The following is a 23022-nucleotide window of genomic DNA, read 5'->3' on the forward strand; positions in this document are numbered from 1 at the left end:
AATATTAGTAAAAAAAATTTTAAAAAAAATGTATTAAAAATGTGTTCTTCGAGCTTGTTATCAAGTTTGTTAGGTCAATGTATTTTTTGCAGATGTGAGGTAGTCGGTTTGAACTATGTTCTTTTTTATATTCAATTTTTAAATTTTGCCTCTTTGTCATGGTATTTTAGAATATCGTCAATTACACTTTTCGTTATAACAGTTTAGAATACTAACGAAGAGTAGTTTAGAATATTGTCAATTTCACCTTTAGTTATAACAATTTAAGATATTGATTAAGAGTAATTTAGAATATTGTCAATTTCACTTAGCATTGTATTTGTTTAGAACATCACATAAAAAATGACACCAGAACGACAAGGAGGGTAATGAAATTGGTTAAGGCTTTTTAGATAAAAATGGTCTCTGAGATTTACATAACTCCTCATTTTGGTTCCTAAGATTTAAAATCAATAGAAGTGATCATTGAGATTTCCCACCATCAATCATTTTGGTCTTTATGCGAAAAATTATCTTAAATAAGGATTAAAATGATAAAAATACTCTCAATTGAACAAACAATAGGCCGAAATGATTTGAAAAAAAAAATGACGGTATTTTTGTCATTTACTCTTATTTAATGAAGATTTTTCATAGAATTACTAAAATGATTGATGATGAAATCTCATGAACATTTTTATCGATTTTAAATATCATAAACTAAAATGAGGAATTGTGCAAATCTCATGAATCATTTTAGTTAAAAAACCAATCGGTCAATAATTAATCCGAACCCGAGATTAATACATTCGAATGTTGTCAATTTCACTTCCGAGAGCTCCGCCAATGCGGATTACTAGGTCACTGTCTTCCGTACGTTTCAAAACAACGTTTGCGCCAAACGTTAACGTATCCACAGCTTCGTCAGCCTCGTCATCACTGCGTTCAGACTCATACTTTGAACCCAGTGTTCGCGACCTAGTTTAATCCAACAACCAGAAAATCGACGGCTTGATAAAATCCGGGGACTTGAACAATGCTGTCAAACTGTTCGATGAAATGCCTGTATACGATGTTGTTACCTATAACATGCTTATTCTGGGCACGAGCGACTTGGGTTTCCGGAACAGGTTTTTCACTTGTACGCTGAAATGGTTTCACAAGGAGTTAGAGAAAGTGCGTCGACGTTCTCGTCGGTTTTGGGTGTTTATAATGACGCAGGGTTTTGTAGAGAAGGAATGCAAGTTCATTGCAGGGTTGTCTCACTTGGGTTCGGCTTGAATTTGTATGTAGGGAGTTCACTTGTTGATCTTTATTTCCATATGGGACTAGACAATGTAGCTTTGAAGCTGTTTGATGAGTTGCTGGACCGAAACTTAGCTGTTTGGAACGTGTTGTTACGTGGGTTTTGTGTGTTGTGTCGGGTGGATGAGCTATGTGGTGTGTTTTCCAGGATGGAATTGGATGGTGTGGATCCAAGTGCCCTTACTTATTGTTATTTGATCCGCGGATGTTGTAGTGGTAGGCTTTTGGAAGCAGGAAAGCAGCTACATTGCCGCATTGTTAAGGACGGATGGGTGGAATCGAAAACATTCGTTGCCAATGCTCTGGTGGATTTATACTGTGCTTGTGGGAGCTTGATTGATGCAACAGAAGCATTTGAAGCTATTCCGAAGAAGGTCTACACCGAAAATGGTTTACCAATTGATGCGCTCGAGTTATTTGCTGAGATGCAGTTTTGGGAGAAGAGGCCATCGATTGGTTTGTTAACTTTGTTTGTAGGGTTTTTGAATTTAGCTGGTAGGACTGAGAATTTTGAACTTGGAAAGCAGATGCACTCTTATGTTGTGAAGTTGGGTTTTGGTCACGGTGGGAATGTTTATGTTCAGTCTGCTCTAATAGACATGTACGGGAAATGCGGTGACATTGAAAGTTCAGTGTCTATTTATGAAATCGTTCATGAGCAAACGCTGGAGTGTTGTAATTCTTTGATGACCTCTTTGTTGCATTGTGGTGTTATTGTGGACGTGGTGGAAATGTTTGTTGTGATGGTTGATGAGGGAATTGGCCTTGATGAAGTACTCTATCCACGACCCTGAAAGCCTTATCTATTTCTGATTTGGCAAGTTTGGGAAGCTGCAAATAGGTAACACTGTTGTGCAATAAAATCAGGTTTTGAATCTGATATTGCGGTTTTGTGTTCACTAATCGATGCATATGCAAGATGTGGCCATGTCAAGCTTTCTCGGAAAGTTTTCAAACAACTTCCTTTACCAAATGTCATTTGTTTCACATCGATAATCCATGGATATGCCCGGAATGGAAGGGGAAGTGAAGGTCTTGATTTGCTTCAAGAAATGATCACAAGGGGTCTCACACCTGATAAAGGGACAATCTTGGGTGTGTTAAGTGGGTGAGACCATTGAGGACTGGTCAAAGAAGCAAGATTTGTGTTTGATTCAATGAAAAAACTATATGATATTTCTCCGGACAGAAAGCATTTTTCGTGTATGGTTGATCTCTTAGGCCGGGCGGGTTTGCTAGAGGAAGCTGAAGAGTTGCTGCAGCAGGCACCGGTTAATGGGGACTGTGATGTGGAGCTCGTTATTGCTAAGTTGTACGGTACACAATAACGAAACAGTCGGAAGACGAACTGTAAAAACTTTATTATTGGAGTTTGATGTCGAAGATCCAGAGATTTGGTTGCAAGCTTCAAAATTTTATTCTGAAATTGGAGGGTGTGACAATTGCAAAGAAAAGTGAAATGGGAGATGGGTCACAGTTTGGTTCGAGGTAAACAGTCACCATCACTGCTAACATTTTGAAATGATGAAACCACCTGATCGGATTCTTCATTGACCCCACTGTTACACTGTATGGAGAAAATCTTAGGTAGGGGTTCCGTTGACCACCTCTCACAGAAACACGGGATCCCTTGTATTTTAATCCCACTTGACTCCACTTGGTCCCACGCGATCCTACTTTGTGTGAGAGTTGTCCTAATCAAGCAGTCTCACTGGAATTCTCTCCACCGCATGATACTTTCAGCTAAATTTTCACCTAGCTGGCCCCTGCTTACGAGGTTTACATCTTCTCAATAGAGTTACTGTTAGTCTGTTACTATTATGTTTTTCTATTTTTGGTCTAACTAACTCGTTGACCTTTTCTTTTGCTTATCTTACAAGAAAAACATTTTAGATTTTGTTGTACGGCACTGCAACTGTACATCCAATCATTTTATTTCAATTTTTAAATATTCAAATTGTCCTTAAAAATCCTTAAAATTCGATTTTTCCAGAAAGTGTTGCACCTTGCTGATATATAGACTTTCCCTTTATCCTGAAACAGATGCCTCACACTGAAACCCCTATTACTGGTGCATTTTTGTTCACTAATTTTAGAGTAAAGCAAGCAACAAAGATTTTCCCTTGCTTTAAGTGTGGGCTTGTAGAAAATGTAACATCTTCATCTACTTCCAAGCCAAGCCATTTTATCCCAGAAAACCCTTTGCAATTCTTAAACTAATCTGTACGTATAAATGGTAAACCCATTGTTCATTGAAGTTATACGAATCGATCAATCTTGCAAAAAAAAGAAAAAAAGACAAGCATGGATAAATTCTCTGCGGTTTTCGGTTTTGGTATGCTGATAGCAGTGTTTGGAGTTGCAGGAAACGTGGTGTCTGACAACAGTTGCATGCTTCATGAGCTTGAAAGTTTTCACATAGAAGAAGACAGCGAGCTGGATGTTTTCAACATTCCGACATGGAAAAGTGAACGAGGTTGCAAGATTCTTGTTAACGTGGATAGCCTTGGTGCAGTTGGAGATGGAGTTTCTGATGATACTCAGGTGAGCATATACAGTTGTATATTTGGTCACTTTTTTTTGTCATTCAAATGCGCTTCATTTCTTGAACAATTAGACCCACTTTTAAATACTAGTTTTGCCAAAATATTGATACTCAACTTTTGAGACCAATAAACTGAATGAATATTATACAACATATTGTGATCAGCAGTTAATTTATTGGAAAAAGGACATGACGCTTCACAGCTCTAGCATGTCTGAACTTTGCCAATTTTAACCACGAAAAATCATTTACCCGAACTGTTTGCCATAATTGTTGACATTTAATCCTTTTACAATGCCATTATTCTTAGGCTTTCCAGAAAGCCTGGGGTATCGCTTGCAATACAACAAATGCAGTTTTCTTGGTACCCCAAGGGCACCAGTATCTAGTGAATGCTACAAAATTTCAAGGGCCATGCGCGGATAACCTAATCATCCGGGTAAAACCTTTCTTGATTTTAGTAAAGTTAGATCCTTATAATCCATCTTCGTTCTAATCATCAATGATAACTCTTTATATTCCATCTCTTTATACCTCTTTGCAATGGTATGAAAATATGAAATGTTCATGTTTGTAAATGGTACGACTGATGCACAGATTGAAGGAACTATAGTAGCTCCAGATGAGCCTAATAACTGGGATCCGAGATTTCCACGAACATGGCTTGATTTCACTAAATTGACTGGAGTCCTTTTCCAAGGGGATGGCGTTATTGACGGCTCAGGCAGTAAATGGTGGGCCGCATCCTGCAAAAAGAACAAGACAAATGTAAATCTTCGCGTATTATCATTTCTACTGTATCCAAATACTTAAATCCAGACCATTTACAATTTCATATTGATTTATCCCTGTTTCCTCTTTTTTTTCCACAGCCTTGCAGAGGGGCACCAACAGTATGTACTTTTCCCTCCGATCCAAAAATGAATTTTATTTAAATGACATGGATCAGGATGATCACTGGATAGAATTTAAGTTGGGTTTTTATTTGCAGGCATTTACTATTGATAAAAGCTCAGCTATAAAGGTAAAAGGCATCACCATCAAGAACGCCCAACAGATGAATTTTGTCATCTCTCATTGTGACGGGGTGCGAGTTGATGCAGTATTAATCTCGGCTCCAGGAGACAGTCCCAACACTGATGGAATCCATATCACAGCATCTACTAATGTGGTTCTCCAAGACTGCAAAATTGGAACAGGTTCTCAAACTTTCTTCAATATCATTTCTCATATCACTTTTCATAACTCAAAAGCAGGAACTGGAATGGTAACGAAATCAAATTGGTTATATGAAGAAAGAATATCATAAAATAATATTTGATTGGGTAAGAAAGAAACAATAGATTACACTTGAAAGGCGCTCAATCACATGACACATTGTATTTCCTGTTGATTAAGGGGATGATTGCGTCTCAATTGTCAGTGGTACCTCCGGAATTAAGATGAAGGGAATCTTTTGCGGACCAGGACATGGAATCAGGTATCATCTACTTTTGTTGCAGACTAATGCTACAGTTTGTGTCTCATGTAGTCATGTCCTCCCAAAAGAGATACAAAGCAGGCTCAAATTAGTCTTTCATCGTTTAAAATATAAGTAAATGAAACTGAAAATTGTTATTCTCATTACCTTTATTGGCACGAAATTCTGTTACTTAGCATCGGAAGTCTTGGGAAGGGCAACTCCACTGACATGGTCACAAAAGTGGTCTTGGATACGGCATACCTCAGGGAGACGACCAATGGCCTCAGGATTAAGACTTGGCAGGTTTTTAATCTATTAATTGGATTTCTTTATTTTATTTTTCGGGTTATAGATGGATCCCCTATGGTAACATTCGCTTTTATGCATTTGGGTATATAGGGTGGTTCTGGTTATGTACGTGGTGTCCGTTTTCAGAATGTAAGGATGGAAAATGTATCAAATCCGATAATCATAGATCAGTTTTACTGCGATTCCCCCAAACCTTGTCAAAATCTGGTAATGCTCTTAATTTCTTCTTTCCTTGGCCTCTGAGTTCTCAGCCATTTGACTCTGATCATATTATAAACTCCCGAACTCTTCACTTAAATCAATCATAACCAATACCCCGTCAAATTTCTGTTAATTGTGATTGTGTTGCTTTTCTTTGTCCTTACATTTCAGACATCAGCGGTGGAAATAACCGAAGTCATGTACATGAACGTTTCTGGAACCACAACGAGTGCGAAGGCCATGAAATTTGCCTGCAGTGACACAGTTCCATGCAGCAACATAGTCCTGACTGACGTCAACTTGGAGAGGGAGGACGGCCAAGTGGAAACATACTGCAACTCTGCGCAAGGCTTCGGGTATGGCATTGTGCATCCCTCAGCAGATTGTCTGAATTCCCATGACAAAGACTCTACAATCACCGATCAGACTGCTGAAGCTGAGCTCGCAGATCTCACTAGGGCGGATATTGTGCACACGGAGCTCTGATTTGGCTCCCTATATGCACATAACTAAATAACTGTTTGACAGTATACAGAACAGGGTTCATGAGCTTGTAGAGTGCTCTCTAGCAATGTGAAGGAATCTTGGAGGGAGGTTTAAGTGGCAGTTGCAGAGAATATTACTATGTAGACGAATTATAGTTATAAAACTGATCACTGCAGATGATTATTATAAACAATGATTTCCGACTACACCCGTCAAAGTTTTTGAAACAGAAATTCTCTATGCAGAATGCGTTGTCGTTTTTTCTAAGACATTGACGCATTGAAAAAACCGCACTTCCACTCTTTATTTTTTCGACTTTGATCTTATTTATTGATACTAAATACTTAAATCTAAGCGATTAAGGATTAACCAATCCGAGAGCCTTGCCCATTATTATCACTATATTCAGAAATGGTCTGAACTATGAAATGCGTTTCGTTTTTGGAACAGGGACAACTAGAAAATTAATTTGCAGACAAGGATGATTGAGGACCACTGGGGTATTCGAACCCGGTCCAACAGAAATTCTGATTTGTTATTCGGCAAGATGACATTCAGAACCCAACAACTACAACCAAAAGCTTTTCTGCAGCAATGGAACAACATGAAAGTTAGAAGCTGCGTACGGTAAAGAATCACTGACAGGTCGATGAAAGTTTTGGGATTATTCTGCTTGCTAACTGACAGATGCTTGTATTTTGTTAATCAGCCGACAGATTTGATGAAATTTTATAAAACTAGGTGTCTTATGGTGATTGATTGAAGAAAAGCAAGCAATTCTAAACTGTGTTCTTTTCTTTTTCTCTTTTTCATCTTTTGTGACTAAGAGATGGAGATCAGTGTAAAAGGGATAGAGAAATACTTGTGAAGACTTTAAAAGAGATTATAACAAAAGATATGAAGTACTTGGAACTAATGAAATACTTGACGCAAAACCTTGCGCAATAGTTTCTAGGATTTCATATACCCAACTTTAGTGAGATAAAGTTTGATTGTTGTTGTATTTTTGTTTTTCGTAATCCACACCTACTTCTTTTTTTTTTTTACGTCCCGCACTCTCACACAACGACAAGTGTGAGCATCTAAATTGAATTTCATTCACCAAAGTTGAACTATACACTGTAAAAAAGAATCTATTCACACGCGCGTTAAACAGAACGTGAGTCAAACTAAAAGAAAAAGGCAATGGCCCATGAATTTTTTTTTTTGCATCTTGTGGTTGGATGAGATTGGACCAAAATTATGCAGGATGATGAGAGAGACAAAAGGAACCGAAATGGAAAGGGATCCTACCCGGATCCATTCCTTCTAATCCACTAAATCAGTGGATCTGTGTCATTAAAATTTAATCCAACGGTTACAAATAGGAGTCCACTTTAAAAGTTATAATAACTTCAGTCATTAGATCAAATTTCAATAGCACGAATCTACTGATTTGATGGATTAGGAGGAAGGGATCCTCTTTAGATCCCTTTCCAACCGAAATTCCAAATGTGGATGAAAAAAGGGCCACCAAGAAGAAGATGCATGACTAATTTGTAATATCTACTACTATCTAGTAGCCAGTGGGTGTGTTGTTGTGTCTATATCTGTGATAAATCGGATCAATTGTTTTGATTTCATATATATTCGTTTGGTTGGTCCTCCTCACTGGGGAGAGTTGGGTCCATCTAATAATGTTAGGGCATATCACACTAGCTTGGGTTGCAATAAAATTTATAAGTATATATATAGGCTGTATCTATAGCTTAGGGTTAGGGTTTTGAAAAATGTAATACTCGATTAAAACACAGACAACTCTGCAATTTTAGTAGTCACGAGAAATGGCCACCTAGTACAAAACAACAAATATGGACGTGCATATATTTTATGTATAGAACTATATATGAAGTATAGGATAATCGATCATAGAGAATATGTCACGGTATAAAACATCTTATGTTCCCATTTTTTCTATTTCTGAATATGAGAATTCTATATGGTAGGTACATGATTCCGTTGAATGACAGGATCCTAGTGATGAACCACGCTGAATCTGTAAAGTTTATTCAAATTATTGCGAAAATTTTATCGTTTTAATTTTGCTGCAATATACCGAAATCTTTACTAAAAAAAGGCTCCTCCTATATTTATTTGGTTCACTGTTTTCATATCCATTGACCTGCACCACTGGAATTTGCAAGATGGATCAAGAAACAATAGACGCACGATTTTTATTTTTTAATTTTTATAATTTCTACTCGCATTGTTGCCATTTATGAATGCAATAATGAGATACTGGAATTGCTGAAAGCAGCAAAACTATACTATGCATGCGCATTGACCTCCGCAGTAAAGTCAACTGTGATCACGTTTTGTCTGCCCATGCATCTTTATCAAGCAACGAAACAGAAGAGTCGAGAAACTTGGTTTAAGAAAGAAGCAATTGTTAAATTGCTTAGATTTTACCATCAGCTAAATATTTTCCTTTTTATAATTGTTGTGTAGTTTTTTTTTTTGCTTCGACATCGATCGGTTTTATTGCAGCTTTCATTATTTAACAGCCATGCACGTTCTTTAGATCGGACGTACTGAGACCAACTCCAATGGTGGGCTAAAAGTCAAATTACCCTTCAAAATTTCCCCTCAAACGCACTCCAACCCAAGGGGAAATTTTGAGCTAAATGCTAAATGTTAAACCAATGTCAAATTCCCCCCGAAATTTAGCCCAAAAATCGGGGTGGACTCTACCCAATATTTATCGGAATTTAATTTTTTTTTAGATTAAAATGTTCATAAAATTAATTTACGATAGTCTACATATTTATTTATTTTTTTAAATTTAATTTAACAAAAAAAATAGCCTAAATTTATCTTTAATAATCCTGAGCTAAAATTTTAGGGTAGAATGGTAGGAGTAGAAAAATTGTTTTTTGGCTAAAAACTAAATTTTTCGGGCTAAGTTTAACAAGGAAATATATAGACATATAAATGCATATTATGTATTTACGATTACATGAGTACAGTAAATCGTGCCCTTGATCAAGTGTAATGTGGCTTGGTATACATGCATTAGATGCTAAGTCAGAGAGGGAGAAAAAGCAACAGTTAAAAGTCCCTGGTGCCCCAAAGAAACAATGGCAATTGGGGTGAACTTCATCAGGGGCTCTCCAAGTCCATCCGTGATTGTGGCTAGAATAAGGCTTATTTTTTTCTTTTCTGTAGGCCATCGTAATTACACAAAGGGTGTCAACTGTATACAGAGCACTTTTGTCTTTTGCAAATATTTTAAGGATCTATTTAGATTATGGACACGAAGATAGTTGAGATTCTACCATGAAACCAATTGATAATATGGAAAGTAGTCAAACTACTTATAAACATATGCTAGGTTTATCATTTCTCCGATGTGAGATTCACTCTCAACGCTTCCTCTCACGTGTGACGAATTTTCAAGCCTAACATGTGGACAAACAAATTGGGTGACGTGAATCATATGTAACCGTTGAGCTATACACATAGATAGGACAACTTGTTCTGATATCACGAAGAAAGTTGAGGTAAGACCATAAAATCAATTGACAATATTTAAAGTAGTCCAACTACTTATAATCACATACAATATTTTTCATTTTTCTCGATGTAAGATTCATTCTCAACATAACATATCAATTAAAAAAGCTTTTCCGAACTGGAAATATAATTCACATGCTTAACAATGCCCACCATCCATAACCATAACATCATCAGCATTCGGCAGGGCCTACCAACCTAGCAGCGACAACATGTCAACAACGAGAAAACTGAAAACCCCAATGGGGGAAGTTAATTTTAATTTAGATCTAATGCAATGATCTAATTAATTAATATTATCTTAATTTCATATAATATATATACAGGTAGAGCTGGCTGGCTAGCTCCAAAAATTAGAAAGATCCGTGACCCTTTGCTTACAAGTTAATTTCAATCCGGTGATTGCTATTTGTTGGACCTATTCGATTACTGTTTCACATTGTGCAACTAGCATGTAGTTTCGATGGTGATGTACTGATGTTGAAGTTTGTACGGAGACAGAGAGTCATATGGATTTTTGCCCCTCTTTTAACAATCATATAATCTATCTTTTATATCATGATTATCTGTATTAACACACTGATTAGTGCTTGTAAATTGTGCATTAGTACCATTACCCTCCTAAACCCACCAGCTCCAAAATATGGAATCAAACATGAAGCTTCCGAGTTTCAGTGGCCAGCATAACATAATTTAGGTGATGCCAAAGTGCTTTTAATTATTTGTCTTTTAAGTCACGAAGGCAGAAAAAATAGAAAAAGCAGTTGAAATGAAGTTTTTACAAATTCTAATATTAAAATGATAAAAGTTAAATAACAACGCTATATTGATCAAATATTTAAAATACAACTGATCAAGTATTTGACGATATATAATGAAAGCATAAAATTATTCTAAATTTTGTATTTTCATCATTTTAGCTATTTTACTAAAAAGAGTTAGTACATTTTAAGGATTTGAATTAATCCTTGGGTGAAAGTGAGTCAATTAGGCGTCACGTGGCAGTTAATGCATAAAATCTTTTATGCGTTGGTGAGTGAGCAAAACATTATCTCCAGTTTACCCAAAAAAAAAAAAAAAACATTTTTTCCAATTAATAATTAATGGAAGAGACGGAAAGAAACCCTAATCATCAATGGCACGGTATGCGCATGGAGATGGAGCTGATCACAAGAGAACTCAAAGTTCACGAGAGCGTGGAATTTAATGTAAGCACTAAATGACGGCTAATCAAGAAGGTCGTGTGTGAAAAAAAAAATTAATGTGCCGGGAACAGGTCTAGTACACTGCAAGTGGTTCTTTACCACAGTGATAGAAATGGTTGAGTCCTTGTATGATGGTGTTAGTTCGAATTTTGTCGATGGCTAATTTAACAAATTTATCATTTGTCAAAAAAAAAAAAAAAAAAAAAAACAGGTCTAGTACACCAAATGTCATAACACATGTGGTTGTAATTTTTTTTGAAATATTTAACCACTTGTATTATGACATTTAGTGTATCTGACCGTGCTCTCGACACACTAAAAAATCTCTCATTGCACAAACCGATCTTTTCCCCTTTACTTTCCAGTGTCTATATCTTATTCACTCATAGTTGTGACACAAATTTAAATAATAATAATAATAATAATAATAATATTATTGCCAAGCATGCAAAACCAGCCAAAAAATGGGATTAAAAAAATGAAGATACGTAACATATATATTTGAATTATGTGTGCATATCATGTATGGTGTTTCTGATTATGTGTACATAATACAATAATTAAAATAGTTTGCTCAGTTATCGGGATTCATTTGACGGTTACGTATATACTTTTTGTTTGATTATCATGGGATTATATGTGCGCGCGCGCGCGCGCATGGATATGCATACACCTGCACCGCAGCCAACAAATTAGGATTTGAATCTCTTCCGGATTTAAATTGTAGGAATCTTAGGAATTTTCACATCTTAATCATTTATTATGCATCGTGCAATTAGAAATCTTTTGACTTTTTTTATTTAATATTAAACACAAATAGTATTTGACGAAAGCTGACCGCACGATGTATGATGAACGACTAGGATGTAGGGATCTTTAAGATTCCCACGAAGTAGATCCAGAGAGGTTCCTCTTCCAACAAATTAAGGGTAATATAGTTTGGGGTGCGAAGATCAATTAATATTTGTCGAGGACAAAAAGGAAAACTGTGCATGACAGCAAAACAATTTTAACGGTTCTGTGCAAATAACGCTACAAGATGATCACAAATTATACAAATCTTGTTTCTTTTCATAATTGGTTATTATATCTGTTTTAGTAAACGTTACAGAATAGTAATTTAGTTGGTTAATAATATTTAATTACCTTTGCAACTCCTGAACTCAAATTTCCTCTTCCGCAACATCACTTGTATAAAAAGACAAGAGTACGAAAGAGAATAAATCAAACAACTCATTCGTTGTTCTTCTTATCCTATCATTTTTTTTGGATACCGATAAATTCCAGCAAGGAAAGCATAATGTATGAGCGTGGGAGAGAGCAACTTTGGAGGAAAATGGGGAAAGGGACGGGCAAAGAAGAAGAGGTCAAGGAGTTGTGGGTGATGAAATTGAGGTGTGCATGTTACTGCTAATAGCTTCTCGACTCTGGCATCTCTGTAAATTCATCATAGCCACGGATATGAGTATAACAAACGTGGGGACGTTCATGGCCTCGTGTTTTTCCTCAATTGCTATAGCTAGCTAGCTCTATCTGATGAAATATATGAGACACACAACACCTAAAATAATTCAACCGAAACAAACAGAAACGGAAATATATATATATTTATATATATCACCATAATGTTTTGTTCCCACAAAATATTCCAACTGCATTCCCATCGTTTTCTTGGAATTAATTATGTTGGAGTAGATCGCAACGATCGATGCAATGTTAAATTTGAGCGTGTTCATTTTTATATGCACTTAGAGCATCTTCAAAAGATATATCAATTTTTAAACATTAAAATGATAGTTGATAGTTTATGTGGTAATTTGACATTTTATACAATATTTTGCTCCACCTGATATGTTAAATAATAATGTCATTTAATAATTTTTTTATCTTTTTGTAGAGTATCTTCAAAGGAGATGTCAAATTTTAAACATCAAAATAATAGTTGATAACTTATGTGGCAATTTGACATTTTGTACAATATTTTGCTCCAATAATAATATCGTTTAATAAATTTTTTATATTTTTATGGAGTCTAATGATTAAGGCAACCAATCAAATATTTCAAAAACATAACAACAATTATTATATATTATATTAATCTATTAAAAAAATATTTAATGAATTTGACATCTGTTGTCAAATTTGACAGCAAAAGGGTTTGCCTTCAAATGATCACGTAAGAAATTGAATGCTCGGTTGGAGAGAGTTTGCTACCATTTTTTTAATGTTATATGCTTACGTGACAATTTTGATATTTTCTTTAGAGATACTCTTTAAGTTCAAATCTGTCTTTCCGTAATTGTGGGCGACGAATCAAAGTTCACCAATGATGCTGCAATTTTCTATAATAATAATTAATAATATTATTCCAAAGACTTCCAGCGCACATGTACAGTAATCTGATCATTTATCAAAGCTGATGATTTTCTGCAGTATTATACCGTACAACAACATAGTCTAAACCCCAATTAGTTTTAATATTAAGTTGAACACCAAATCTTTCTTACTATTTTAGTTTTACGTAATCTTTATTATCCGTCTCTCAAACTCATTGTCATCGCAAGAATTGAACATGTGACTTGAAAGAAACGAATTGAAATCTTCTCCGGATCTCATACTTCGGAGTCCACGTACCAAGAAATCTAGATTGTTCAATTTAAATTATGCAATCCACGTTAACCTATCTCACTGGTCTATTTCACACATAATTTCTCTATCAAACGCCCATATCTCTCTTTCTCTTGAACGGTTCAAATTTTTCGATCCGTGGCCTTCAGAGTGTAAGATCTGGAAAGGATCTCAATCCACTGTTAGTTGACAGATTATTACCCAATAATGGTCGTACAAACTGGATTCTAGTACTCTTTTGTTCTTCCTTCAGAATTCCGTATAAACAGAAAAGGCAAAACTATGGGCGCACTGGGTTTTATATTATTTCTCAACTTATATGCCCAAAATTAAGGAATTTTTCACAAATAAGTCTCTCAAAATTCTATTTCTAGTCAAAAACACGCAAATTACCGAAAAAATCAACTATTATTACACCTAATTGTTATTATATTGTAAGTGATGAGTATTTTATATAGTCTGAATTCTCGAAGTGAAATCTCACTAATTAATATTATCAGTTGTTAAAGGACTACGGAAGTGTCGGGATTTAATTAAATCCTTCTCGGATTAAATAATTTTGATTATATAAAAATATGAGAAAAGTGCAGGCAAACACCCCATCCAACACTTTTAACTAAATTAAACTTAAAAAAAAAAGGATGAAATTATAGAGAAATTTGTAGCAGGAAAATCCTTAGCCTGGGTGCAAGTCAAGAGGACAAATCAGAGAGGAAAGACCGAAAGAGTATAGCCCGTGAAGGTTGCATGTGATCATAAAGTGCTGTTATAATCAGTGCCGGGCCTCGACACCTATTCCCACTCACGTGTGTCCTTCGCCTTTTGAATCCCCCACTCCCACTGTTAGGTTAATATTTTACTGCCCCTTAACTCTATAGGGCTATTCATACGTCGATTAAACTAGTTGATTAAGTTCGTGTATTCATACGTAGATTAAACTAGTTGGTTAAGTCAGTGTTTTGTTGTTGTCGCCTAGATTCAAATCCACATATATTTTTCTTAAATATTTAACTACCCTTTTACTCTATAGAGCTATTGCATATGCAAGTTAAGTTAGTGTTTTCGTTGTTGTAGCCTTATATTTGAGTTCACATCTATTTTTCTTAAATATTTTACTACCCCTTAACTCTATATAGCTATGCATATTCAGATTAAGCTAGTTGGTTGAGTCATTATTTATGTTGTCGTCGTCCTATATTTGAGTTTACATGTACTATTTCTTAAATATTTTACTACCCCTTAACTCTATAGGGTTATGCATATGCGGGTTAAGCTAGTTAGTTAGGTTAGTGTTTCAGTTGCCGTCGCCTTATATTCAAGTTCACATCTATTATCCCCACCCTATAAGTTAAAATGGTTTATAATAAAATATAGTCTTGCAAATAGAAAAACACTAAAAGAAACACACAGTGGAAAAAAGGACATGATTGAAATGAATGCTCGACTCGGTTGATATATTACAGATCTATGATATGGTATTAACAAAAATACATGTGCTATAAAGAAACAAATTAATATCCATAGTTTGCTCATTACCACTAATTAATTAAGATTTGAACAAGGAGTATTTAAATGGAACATGTGTTCACATAAGCATTATGAAATTGAATGAGTTGCAACAAAGAGCTGCAATATTTGGCATGTGAGGAAAACAAAATTCCAACTATAATTTTATACCAACTATAATTCACAAAAAAGAAAACATGATAATTAATAAAAGAACAAAAGGAAATAAAAACGAGAATGAAATTAACAAATTTATAAATTCCTAGAATTATCAAATTAGAGCTTATGCATGTTTGTCTCCATCTGTTTGCATGCTCCAATTCTATATAAACACAGCCACCACATCTTTTTTCTATCTAAACTAAACCAGTCCTCTCACACAACTCTCTCTCTCTCTCTCTCTCTCTCTCTCTCATCCACAACCCCACATTGTGCAGAAATGAGTGAGTTCAGTTTCAGAAGCATCACATTCATGCTAGTAATTGCATTTCTGGTTTGGTCGTCGAATTTCGACGCTTGCATGGGGAGAAGAGGCCGGCATTGGAGGCAAAGCAGGGCATCCTTTACTTCTCTTTCAAAGAAAAAAGGAAAAAGCAACCACGGCGGCAGCGGCGGCGGCCACTACCACAGCGGTAGTGGATCAAAACCCAAGCCCCCATCTCATAAAAAGGCACCATCTCCACCTCGTAACAAGGCACAGCCTCCACCTCATAACAAGGCACCATCGCCACCTCAATATAAAGCTCCACCACCACCACAGAAGGGTTCCTCCACTTATAATGTGCTAGATTTTGGTGCTAAGGGTAACGGCGGTACCGACGACACAAAGGTTTGTAGTTTGTTTAAGCTCATCATAATTTTACTCCGTACTCAATTAAGAACTAATCAATCATGGTCAAGGGTTAATCAAAATATCTTCATAATTTGAGCTTTGATTAATAATGTTGCTAGCTTTGTACCCTATTTAGCTTTTTACAGTTACTAAGTCGATTCTCATTAGTTGCAAATCATAAATTAACACGTATAATAAAGTGATTACTAACAAAACAATGAGAAAAAACATGTAAAAAGTTAAGTATTTTCCGCTACGTTTGCGAATTTAGCTCATGATATTTCCATGAAAATGACATGGAATTCCAACATGCTCCTAGCTGTAGCGTAAATGAATGGTAGTCACTTAACCATTGAGAGAAACAAAATGATTATTTTGGCAAACCTTTTGCCTTTTTGCCCTTTTGCCTTTTTGGATCACTTGCACGTGATTTCTTAAAGGGTTGGGTTGGGTTATTTGGTAATTTTACCCAAATTATAGTTAAAGCATTGCGGTCAGTTTAATTAATTTTAATGTTTAGTTAATTGAGTTTAATTTTTATGTAAGGACTTACCTAAAATATTTAATAATTACCGTTTATAATAAAGTGGTTAAACTCAATGGGAGAATATTTAAGAGCGTCTCCATCCATGGTCTAATTGGCAGGGCAATTGAATTCAATTGCCCTTGGCCCCAAAAAAGGTGGTCCGCTAATGCAAATTATGGAACGCAATTAGGTCAAGGGCTTGTGCCCTTCAATGCCTTTGCAAGAATTGCCTTGGCTTGTGCCATTGCACTAATAGGGCCCACCCATGTGCCCTTGAAGACCGTTGGATTTCCAACTGTCCAGAGAACTGTTGGATTTGAAAGTTAAAAAAAAAAAAAAAATTATCTCACGTAGTCTAATTTGGTGCATCTTATTTCAATAAAATTTAATCAACTGCCTGGATTAAAGGGCAGTGACAACCGAACAAACCAAACTGGTGGGGCCCACTGGGCCCACTGAACAAATTTTATTCTCGTTACGGCAGTTGGGTCACGATTCCAACAATAATTGTATACTGTTCTGCACAACAAATTAACACCAACCGTATTTTCTACGGTTAAAGTTTACATACGGTAGTTTGTATAACATCTAACGGAGTTTTGTTATTGTGTGACGCAGGCATTCCAAGCTGCATGGGCCGCTGCTTGTAAAGTCGAGGCATCAAGCATCGTTGTTCCAGCCGGTTATCAGTTCCTTGTGGGCCCCATCTCATTCTCCGGCCCTTACTGCCAGAAAAACATTTTATTTCGGGTGAAAATACATATATACACAGTAACAGAGTGGTAGTAAAATTAAGAAAACCAAAAAAACAATAAAAATAAAATCAAAGTAAAAGTAATTGCACAATTCACATAACTCCTTCAATCTAGAAGGTTAATGGGATTCAGTACGCATTGCGTGGACGACTAATGTTATCATTCAATTATTATAATTTCCGTCTTTTGTCTAATATACGGACTTATGAATTTTCAGTTAGATGGCACGATACTAGCACCGACGGACTCGAAACCCTGGGGCAAAGGCCTGCTACAATGGCTTGAATTTACAAAGCTAAATGGAATCACAGTACAGGGAAAGGGAGTGATTGATGGAAGAGGCTCGCCTTGGTGGCAAGACACTCCCTACGGAGACCCTATAGATGATGATTTCAAGCTCATTGTGCCACTAAACAGCTCAGTCCAACAACGCCCGCCAATGCCGGTAATTAAACTAAACTAAACTAATTTTTCACACTAGATTTGAACTTTAAATTTCGTGATCATCGAGCTTAAACTAATCAGCATCCTGTGGCTGACATCCGTGGCAGATAAGAAGCGAGCTGAGCGGGAAAATGCCAAGCATCAAACCGACTGTAAGGACCACTTGTGTGCCAAAATCTTGAAGCTTATGTGATCCTGAGTCTGGACCTGCGGTTTCAGTTACATGGTTTTTGTATATTGTTGATTGTACAGGCGTTGCGGTTTTATGGGAGTTTTAATGTCACGGTTACAGGCATAACGATTCAGAATAGCCCCCAATGCCATCTCAAATTCGACAACTGCCAGGGAGTGCTGGTCCATGATATGAGCGTCTCGTCCCCTGGGGACAGTCCCAACACAGATGGAATTCACCTCCAGAACTCCCAAAGAGTGCTCATCCACTCCACCACTCTTGCTTGCGGTAACTATACACCTTACTCTTCAATATCTACTGTTACTGCGGCGCAGTGTGTCGGACTCACATATTCCACACTTACTATAACTCCTTGGGGGATCATTCCATGAGCAATCTTATCCTGCCTGCAGCCTTACGTATTGTCATCTTCCATCTGACAATCCTCGACCACTAAAAATTTGACATGTAGCAGCAGGCAATGTGCTACATTCCAAGAATTATGGCAACCTATTATGATGATGCATTTCACACCCTAAATCATCAGTGGTCTATCCAAATTTAGGATTAGGTCTCAAACCCATGACAGCAACAACTCTTGTTTTGTAGTACCCAAGCCTCAATCGATATTTTGTCATCATTGGACGCTAGAAACACTACTCAACTCCCCTGTCCTTCTGTCCAGTTCAACTTAAAAACGGCCCACATACAATGGATAAAAGATAAGAAGGAAAAGTATCAAGCATGGCACTTCATATCACAATGATTCCTAAGAACTAACACTGAAGAATCAAATTTACACAGTAACTGCGAACAACGGACAAGGCATGAAATAGGCAGAGACTTAATACCAAGTCGATTAGTATAACTGTCATGGATAAATATTGAACTAAACGTTTCAATTCTAATGATTTGTGCAGGAGATGACTGTATTTCCATACAAACTGGATGCTCCGATGTATATATACACACCGTGAACTGTGGACCAGGGCATGGAATCAGCATTGGAGGTTTAGGAAAGGGCAACACGAAAGCATGTGTTTCAAACATTACCGTTCGAGACATCATGATGCACAACACGATGAATGGTGTCAGAGTCAAGACATGGCAGGTATGGATTCACCTAAAAGTTTTTAACACATCCTTCCTGCTGATTATTGGACTTTAACATAGAACTCTCTTCTGCGTCGAATACTCAAATGTCGACTGAAAAACTATCTTAGTAACGCTAGAAATGAGTCCTTAAAAAACGTCTTCTTTATGGGCTCTTCCGACACGTCAAAATAGTTGCTAAAGCTTGACAACTTACCATTTTCTTTTACTCATATAACTGAATCCTAAATGTGCAGGGTGGATCAGGGTCTGTTCAGGGAGTGCTGTTCTCAAACATTCAAGTTTCTGAGGTTCAACTCCCCATTGTGATTGACCAATTCTACTGTGACAAAACCACATGCAAAAACCAAACATCAGCTGTGGCTCTTTCGGGAATCACCTACGAGAGAATAAGAGGAACTTACACCGTAAAACCAGTACACTTTGCCTGTAGTGACAGCCTACCCTGCGTAGATGTAACACTAAATGGTATACAGCTAAAGCCATTGCAAGAAAAGTATCACCTGTACAACCCCTTCTGCTGGCAGACGTTTGGGGAGTTGAGAACCCCAACAGTCCCACCCATTGGTTGTCTACAGCTTGGCAAGCCATCAGGCAACCAAATAAATTCAAATCACGATGCGTGTTGAGATTTTTAGTACTAAGTATACATCTATATATGTATATCTGATGATGATGGTGTACTCACTTTGTGTGGCCGGCATGCTTTCCTGACCCCTTTCGCACCATCAACTTATTTGGTAATTGGTAATTGGTAATTGGTATAGTGTGTGTATAATTTGGCAGTCCTAGTTTTACAGGAATTCTTCCTCATCTTTGTTAGAGGCTTACATTTATATCCTGCTGTTATACAAGATTACATAATTATAGAACTTCCATGAATTGTCTACGTTCCCGTGACTCCACTGCTTCAAAAGCAAGCAAATTCAACATTGTGTATTGAAAAAAGTACAAACAACATAAGCAAGTGGCTAAATAACAAGAGAGACTTGTATGAAACATATGCTTCGCTACTTTGGGATCCCTAATCTATCACGCATCGTCAGGTGTTTTAACTTTTCCGCATGATACTTGTTTCATGTAAGTCCTTCGGGCTCAAGATACATCCCCTTGTACAACACCATCACTTGCACCTCTCAGTTTCTGTAATAGTGTTGTAGACACAGGGAAATATCTCGCGCATCAGAATTTCTAACAGATTAGGGATTGAAATTGAAATCCAGATCAGTATTCAAGACACATACTACAGATAGCACAATAAACAGATAAATTAGTACAAAATAAGAAGATTAATTAACAGTTCATTTAATAACAGCAGATTAAAGCATGAAATCCAATCAGTACAATCTTACAATTTTATAAATCATATGAAATGCAAAGAAATTTATCCAAAGAAGTCTGAAAACGCACCGTTTTCGTCCTTTCCCTGGATTCTGATTTGATTTCTGCAAACTGAAATCCAGAATGCACACAACATGCTTACGAATTGCAGTGGCAGTTTTACCTCTAGGGGCTTCGCGCCAAAAACGACGCCGCATGAGAAATTGAAGAAACGCACCGTTTCGCCGTTCGCGCCATATCTTATCCAATCCAAATGTCTCATCTTTAACCTCCAAAGTCCAAGGCTTTGATCCTTATCCAGTTTTCCTTCAATGGCAGAGGGCTTAAAGAAGCACGTCATGACCACCGCGACTAGGAGGGTGGCCTCCATCGCCAACCACCTCATTCCGGCCCATTTATCTCCCGGCTCCGCCGCAATTTCTCTCTCCAACGCCTCCATGAACGACAGCTACCACCGCACCCACGGCGAGGTCTCGACTCACCGAGTTGTTTGGGAAAATGCTCGCGACGTTTCCGGCGACGAATTCATTGATATTATATACGAGAAAGCCATCGGCGAAGCCATTGCAAAGGTCAGGCTCCTCAGGTTGGTTTTGATTAATGAATCCTAATTACTGAGAGCTCAATGCGATTTGATGTGTCTAAATCTCGTGATTTTTGTGCTTAGGTTACGATTAATAGGCCGGAGAGAAGAAATGCGTTCCGGCCGCAGACTGTGAAGGAGCTGATTCGCGCGTTTAATGATGCCAGGGACGACGGCTCCATAGGCGTCGTCATTCTTACCGGGAAGGTACGTCCTTACCCTCTTTCGTGCCAATATCCTAACATTTAGCTCCGTCACAAATTTCCATTACTTCTGTCACTTGGAATGCACGTAATCAACTTTTAACAGATATTCGCCAACAAAATGTTACATTTGTAACGATAAATTACTAATTAGCAAGTACTTTGAATCGGATAGTTGAGCTATAAGAAAATATTAAGAGGGAATTGAAACATACTAATCTGCAGCGAATTTAACGGACAAATTTGTTGGAATAATTGACGACAAGGGTACATTGGTACGAACAAAAAGTTTAGGATTAGTAGCTAGTAACATGATGAAAATATGTCAACTTTATACTGTTTTGTTTGTAATTTGGTGTTTTTAGGGAACCAAAGCATTCTGCAGTGGCGGTGATCAGGCTTTGAGAGGAAAATATGGTTATTCTGATTACGATGATTTTGGCCGTCTTAATGTGTTAGATTTGCAGGTATATTATACATTCATGTTTATATGTTTATACGATTCTGTAACATAAATGTTCTTACTGGTATATAAATCATCTCAAATCGGTATGTTCAGGTCCAGATTCGACGTCTTCCAAAGCCAGTAATAGCCATGGTATGCCCTTCTCAACATCTTTAGGCCTTTGCTGTTGGACAGTTGGAGAGCTGCGAAACTTAAACGTTTCTGGTTGTCGAAAACTTTACCACCACCCTAAATAAGGGAATGTATAATCTCATTTCTAACTGTTGTTCATGTTAAATGGTTTATCAGGTGGCTGGTTATGCTGTTGGGGGAGGACATGTGTTACACTTGGTCTGTGATCTAACCATTGCGGCAGACAATGCTATTTTTGGTCAGACTGGTCCTAAGGTGCTCATATCATATACCTTAATTCTGGTTAAACTTCACGAACTTGATTTTGAATCACCGTCAATCATTCATCTTCGTTTCATCTTCAATCTAAGAATGGGTGAGAGCATGCTAACATACAGAAACTTTGCAACTGGTACATTTGGCAGGTTGGAAGCTTTGACGCTGGTTATGGGAGTTCCATCATGTCCCGTTTGGTAGGAATTGTTTCAAGTCTGACTTGTGTTATGCAAATACTTGTTTCGTATTGCTCTAACATGGTATGTGTAATGAATGGTTTTGGTCAATCAGGTCGGGCCTAAAAAAGCACGAGAAATGTGGTTTATGGCAAGGTTTTACACAGCTGCTGAAGCAGAGAAAATGGGACTTGTTAACACTGTTGTACCAGTAAGTTCACTCTCAATGAACTGAATACAAATGACATTTTCCTTGAAAATTAGCCTTATATCACTAAAAGTTTGCAGAAGATAGCATTTTCACTGTTTTATTCGGTTATCCAGCTGGAGACTTTAGAGCAAGAAACGGTTAAATGGTGTCGAGAAATGCTAAGAAACAGCCCAACCGCGCTTCGGGTGCTGAAGTCTGCTCTTAATGCAGTTGACGACGGTCATGCTGGACTGCAGGTACCTTCAGTTAGCAACCATATTTCTAGAGATGCCACGGTCTTATCCATACATGCATGTGCTAACTACTTCACCAATGTTTCCAACGCAGCAACTTGCTGGAGATGCCACGCTCTTATTCTATGGCACTGAGGAAGGTAACGAGGGGAAGACGGCTTATATGCAGCGCAGACGTCCAGATTTCTCAAAGTTTCCCAGGAGACCTTAATGCTGAGCACTTTCCCAGCAGACTTGGACCCCTTAACCACTTTTTTGTTTGTTTGTATTTCCTTCCTTTCACCCCTTTTCGGATAAATGGTTTGGTTTTGAAGTTCAGACTTTGGTGGAGAGGAGAACAGATTTATGGCTGATTTCACTTGTAAGTTACTTTGTATCTAATAAGAAGCTTCCTTTCACATA

At 37.2% G+C, this 23022-nt stretch overlaps 4 protein-coding genes across 9 annotated transcripts; all 4 read left to right on the forward strand.

Annotated features, from left to right (window-relative positions):
• The first annotated feature begins 1129 nt into the window (after positions 1 to 1129).
• On the forward strand, positions 1130 to 6493 carry LOC137736740 (Pectin lyase-like superfamily protein). 2 transcript variants are annotated; one of them, XM_088683088.1, is made up of 10 exons: positions 1130 to 3061; positions 3650 to 3828; positions 4140 to 4268; positions 4427 to 4597; positions 4702 to 4722; positions 4821 to 5028; positions 5228 to 5309; positions 5486 to 5594; positions 5691 to 5807; positions 5973 to 6493. In XM_088683088.1, the coding sequence occupies exons 2-10, from the start codon at positions 3676 to 3678 to the stop codon at positions 6285 to 6287; spliced, it is 1305 nt and encodes a 434-aa protein (XP_088539214.1). In that variant the 5' UTR covers positions 1130 to 3061; positions 3650 to 3675; the 3' UTR covers positions 6288 to 6493. The 2 variants fall into 2 exon arrangements, with proteins under 2 accessions (XP_088539214.1, XP_068332088.2); XM_068475987.2 differs by lacking the exon at positions 1130 to 3061 and having other exon boundaries at positions 3531 to 3828.
• Positions 1131 to 2078, forward strand: LOC137736285 (PPR superfamily protein). The gene has a single exon (XM_068475580.2). The coding sequence runs from the start codon at positions 1131 to 1133 to the stop codon at positions 2076 to 2078; it is 948 nt and encodes a 315-aa protein (XP_068331681.2).
• A 9033-nt stretch (positions 6494 to 15526) lies between the features above and the next one.
• Positions 15527 to 19909, forward strand: LOC137737743 (polygalacturonase At1g48100). Of its 2 annotated transcripts, none has more exons than XM_068477295.2 (7): positions 15527 to 16007; positions 17155 to 17286; positions 17509 to 17736; positions 17843 to 17887; positions 17988 to 18195; positions 18828 to 19018; positions 19257 to 19909. In XM_068477295.2, the coding sequence occupies exons 1-7, from the start codon at positions 15618 to 15620 to the stop codon at positions 19647 to 19649; spliced, it is 1587 nt and encodes a 528-aa protein (XP_068333396.2). In that variant the 5' UTR covers positions 15527 to 15617; the 3' UTR covers positions 19650 to 19909. The 2 variants fall into 2 exon arrangements, with proteins under 2 accessions (XP_068333396.2, XP_088538764.1); XM_088682638.1 differs by having other exon boundaries at positions 17155 to 17232.
• A 674-nt stretch (positions 19910 to 20583) lies between these two features.
• LOC137736823 (1,4-dihydroxy-2-naphthoyl-CoA synthase, peroxisomal-like) lies at positions 20584 to 23022 on the forward strand. 4 transcript variants are annotated; one of them, XM_088682639.1, is made up of 9 exons: positions 20584 to 20933; positions 21029 to 21151; positions 21513 to 21614; positions 21707 to 21745; positions 21902 to 22027; positions 22150 to 22197; positions 22292 to 22387; positions 22465 to 22623; positions 22715 to 23022. In XM_088682639.1, exons 1-9 carry the CDS (start codon positions 20673 to 20675, stop codon positions 22829 to 22831), a joined length of 1071 nt encoding a protein of 356 aa, XP_088538765.1. In that variant the 5' UTR covers positions 20584 to 20672; the 3' UTR covers positions 22832 to 23022. The 4 variants fall into 4 exon arrangements, with proteins under 4 accessions (XP_088538765.1, XP_088538766.1, XP_088538767.1 ...); XM_088682640.1 differs by having other exon boundaries at positions 20608 to 20933; positions 21902 to 22000; XM_088682641.1 differs by having other exon boundaries at positions 20609 to 20933; positions 22501 to 22623.

Source organism: Pyrus communis, chromosome 13 (assembly GCF_041283825.1).
Source record: "Pyrus communis isolate YQ-2024b chromosome 13, ASM4128382v1, whole genome shotgun sequence".
NCBI classification, from domain to species: Eukaryota; Viridiplantae; Streptophyta; class Magnoliopsida; order Rosales; family Rosaceae; genus Pyrus; species Pyrus communis.

What these genes read in the sequence shown, in the direction of transcription:
- LOC137736740 (XM_068475987.2), top strand. Translation starts at nt 3,589, where the DNA reads ATGGATAAATTCTCTGCGGTTTTCGGTTTTGGTATGCTGATAGCAGTG. An exon ending in CGGATAACCTAATCATCCGG is followed by an intron (nt 4,269 to 4,426) that starts GTAAAACCTTTC and finishes ACTGATGCACAG; the next exon opens with ATTGAAGGAACTATAGTAGC. An exon ending in GGACCAGGACATGGAATCAG is followed by an intron (nt 5,310 to 5,485) that starts GTATCATCTACT and finishes TCTGTTACTTAG; the next exon opens with CATCGGAAGTCTTGGGAAGG.
- LOC137736823 (XM_088682639.1), top strand. Translation starts at nt 20,673, where the DNA reads ATGGCAGAGGGCTTAAAGAAGCACGTCATGACCACCGCGACTAGGAGG. An exon ending in TTAATGTGTTAGATTTGCAG is followed by an intron (nt 21,615 to 21,706) that starts GTATATTATACA and finishes CGGTATGTTCAG; the next exon opens with GTCCAGATTCGACGTCTTCC. An exon ending in CAAAGCCAGTAATAGCCATG is followed by an intron (nt 21,746 to 21,901) that starts GTATGCCCTTCT and finishes ATGGTTTATCAG; the next exon opens with GTGGCTGGTTATGCTGTTGG.
- LOC137736285 (XM_068475580.2), top strand. Translation starts at nt 1,131, where the DNA reads ATGGTTTCACAAGGAGTTAGAGAAAGTGCGTCGACGTTCTCGTCGGTT.
- LOC137737743 (XM_068477295.2), top strand. Translation starts at nt 15,618, where the DNA reads ATGAGTGAGTTCAGTTTCAGAAGCATCACATTCATGCTAGTAATTGCA. An exon ending in GCGGTACCGACGACACAAAG is followed by an intron (nt 16,008 to 17,154) that starts GTTTGTAGTTTG and finishes TGTGTGACGCAG; the next exon opens with GCATTCCAAGCTGCATGGGC. An exon ending in CTCCACCACTCTTGCTTGCG is followed by an intron (nt 18,196 to 18,827) that starts GTAACTATACAC and finishes TGATTTGTGCAG; the next exon opens with GAGATGACTGTATTTCCATA.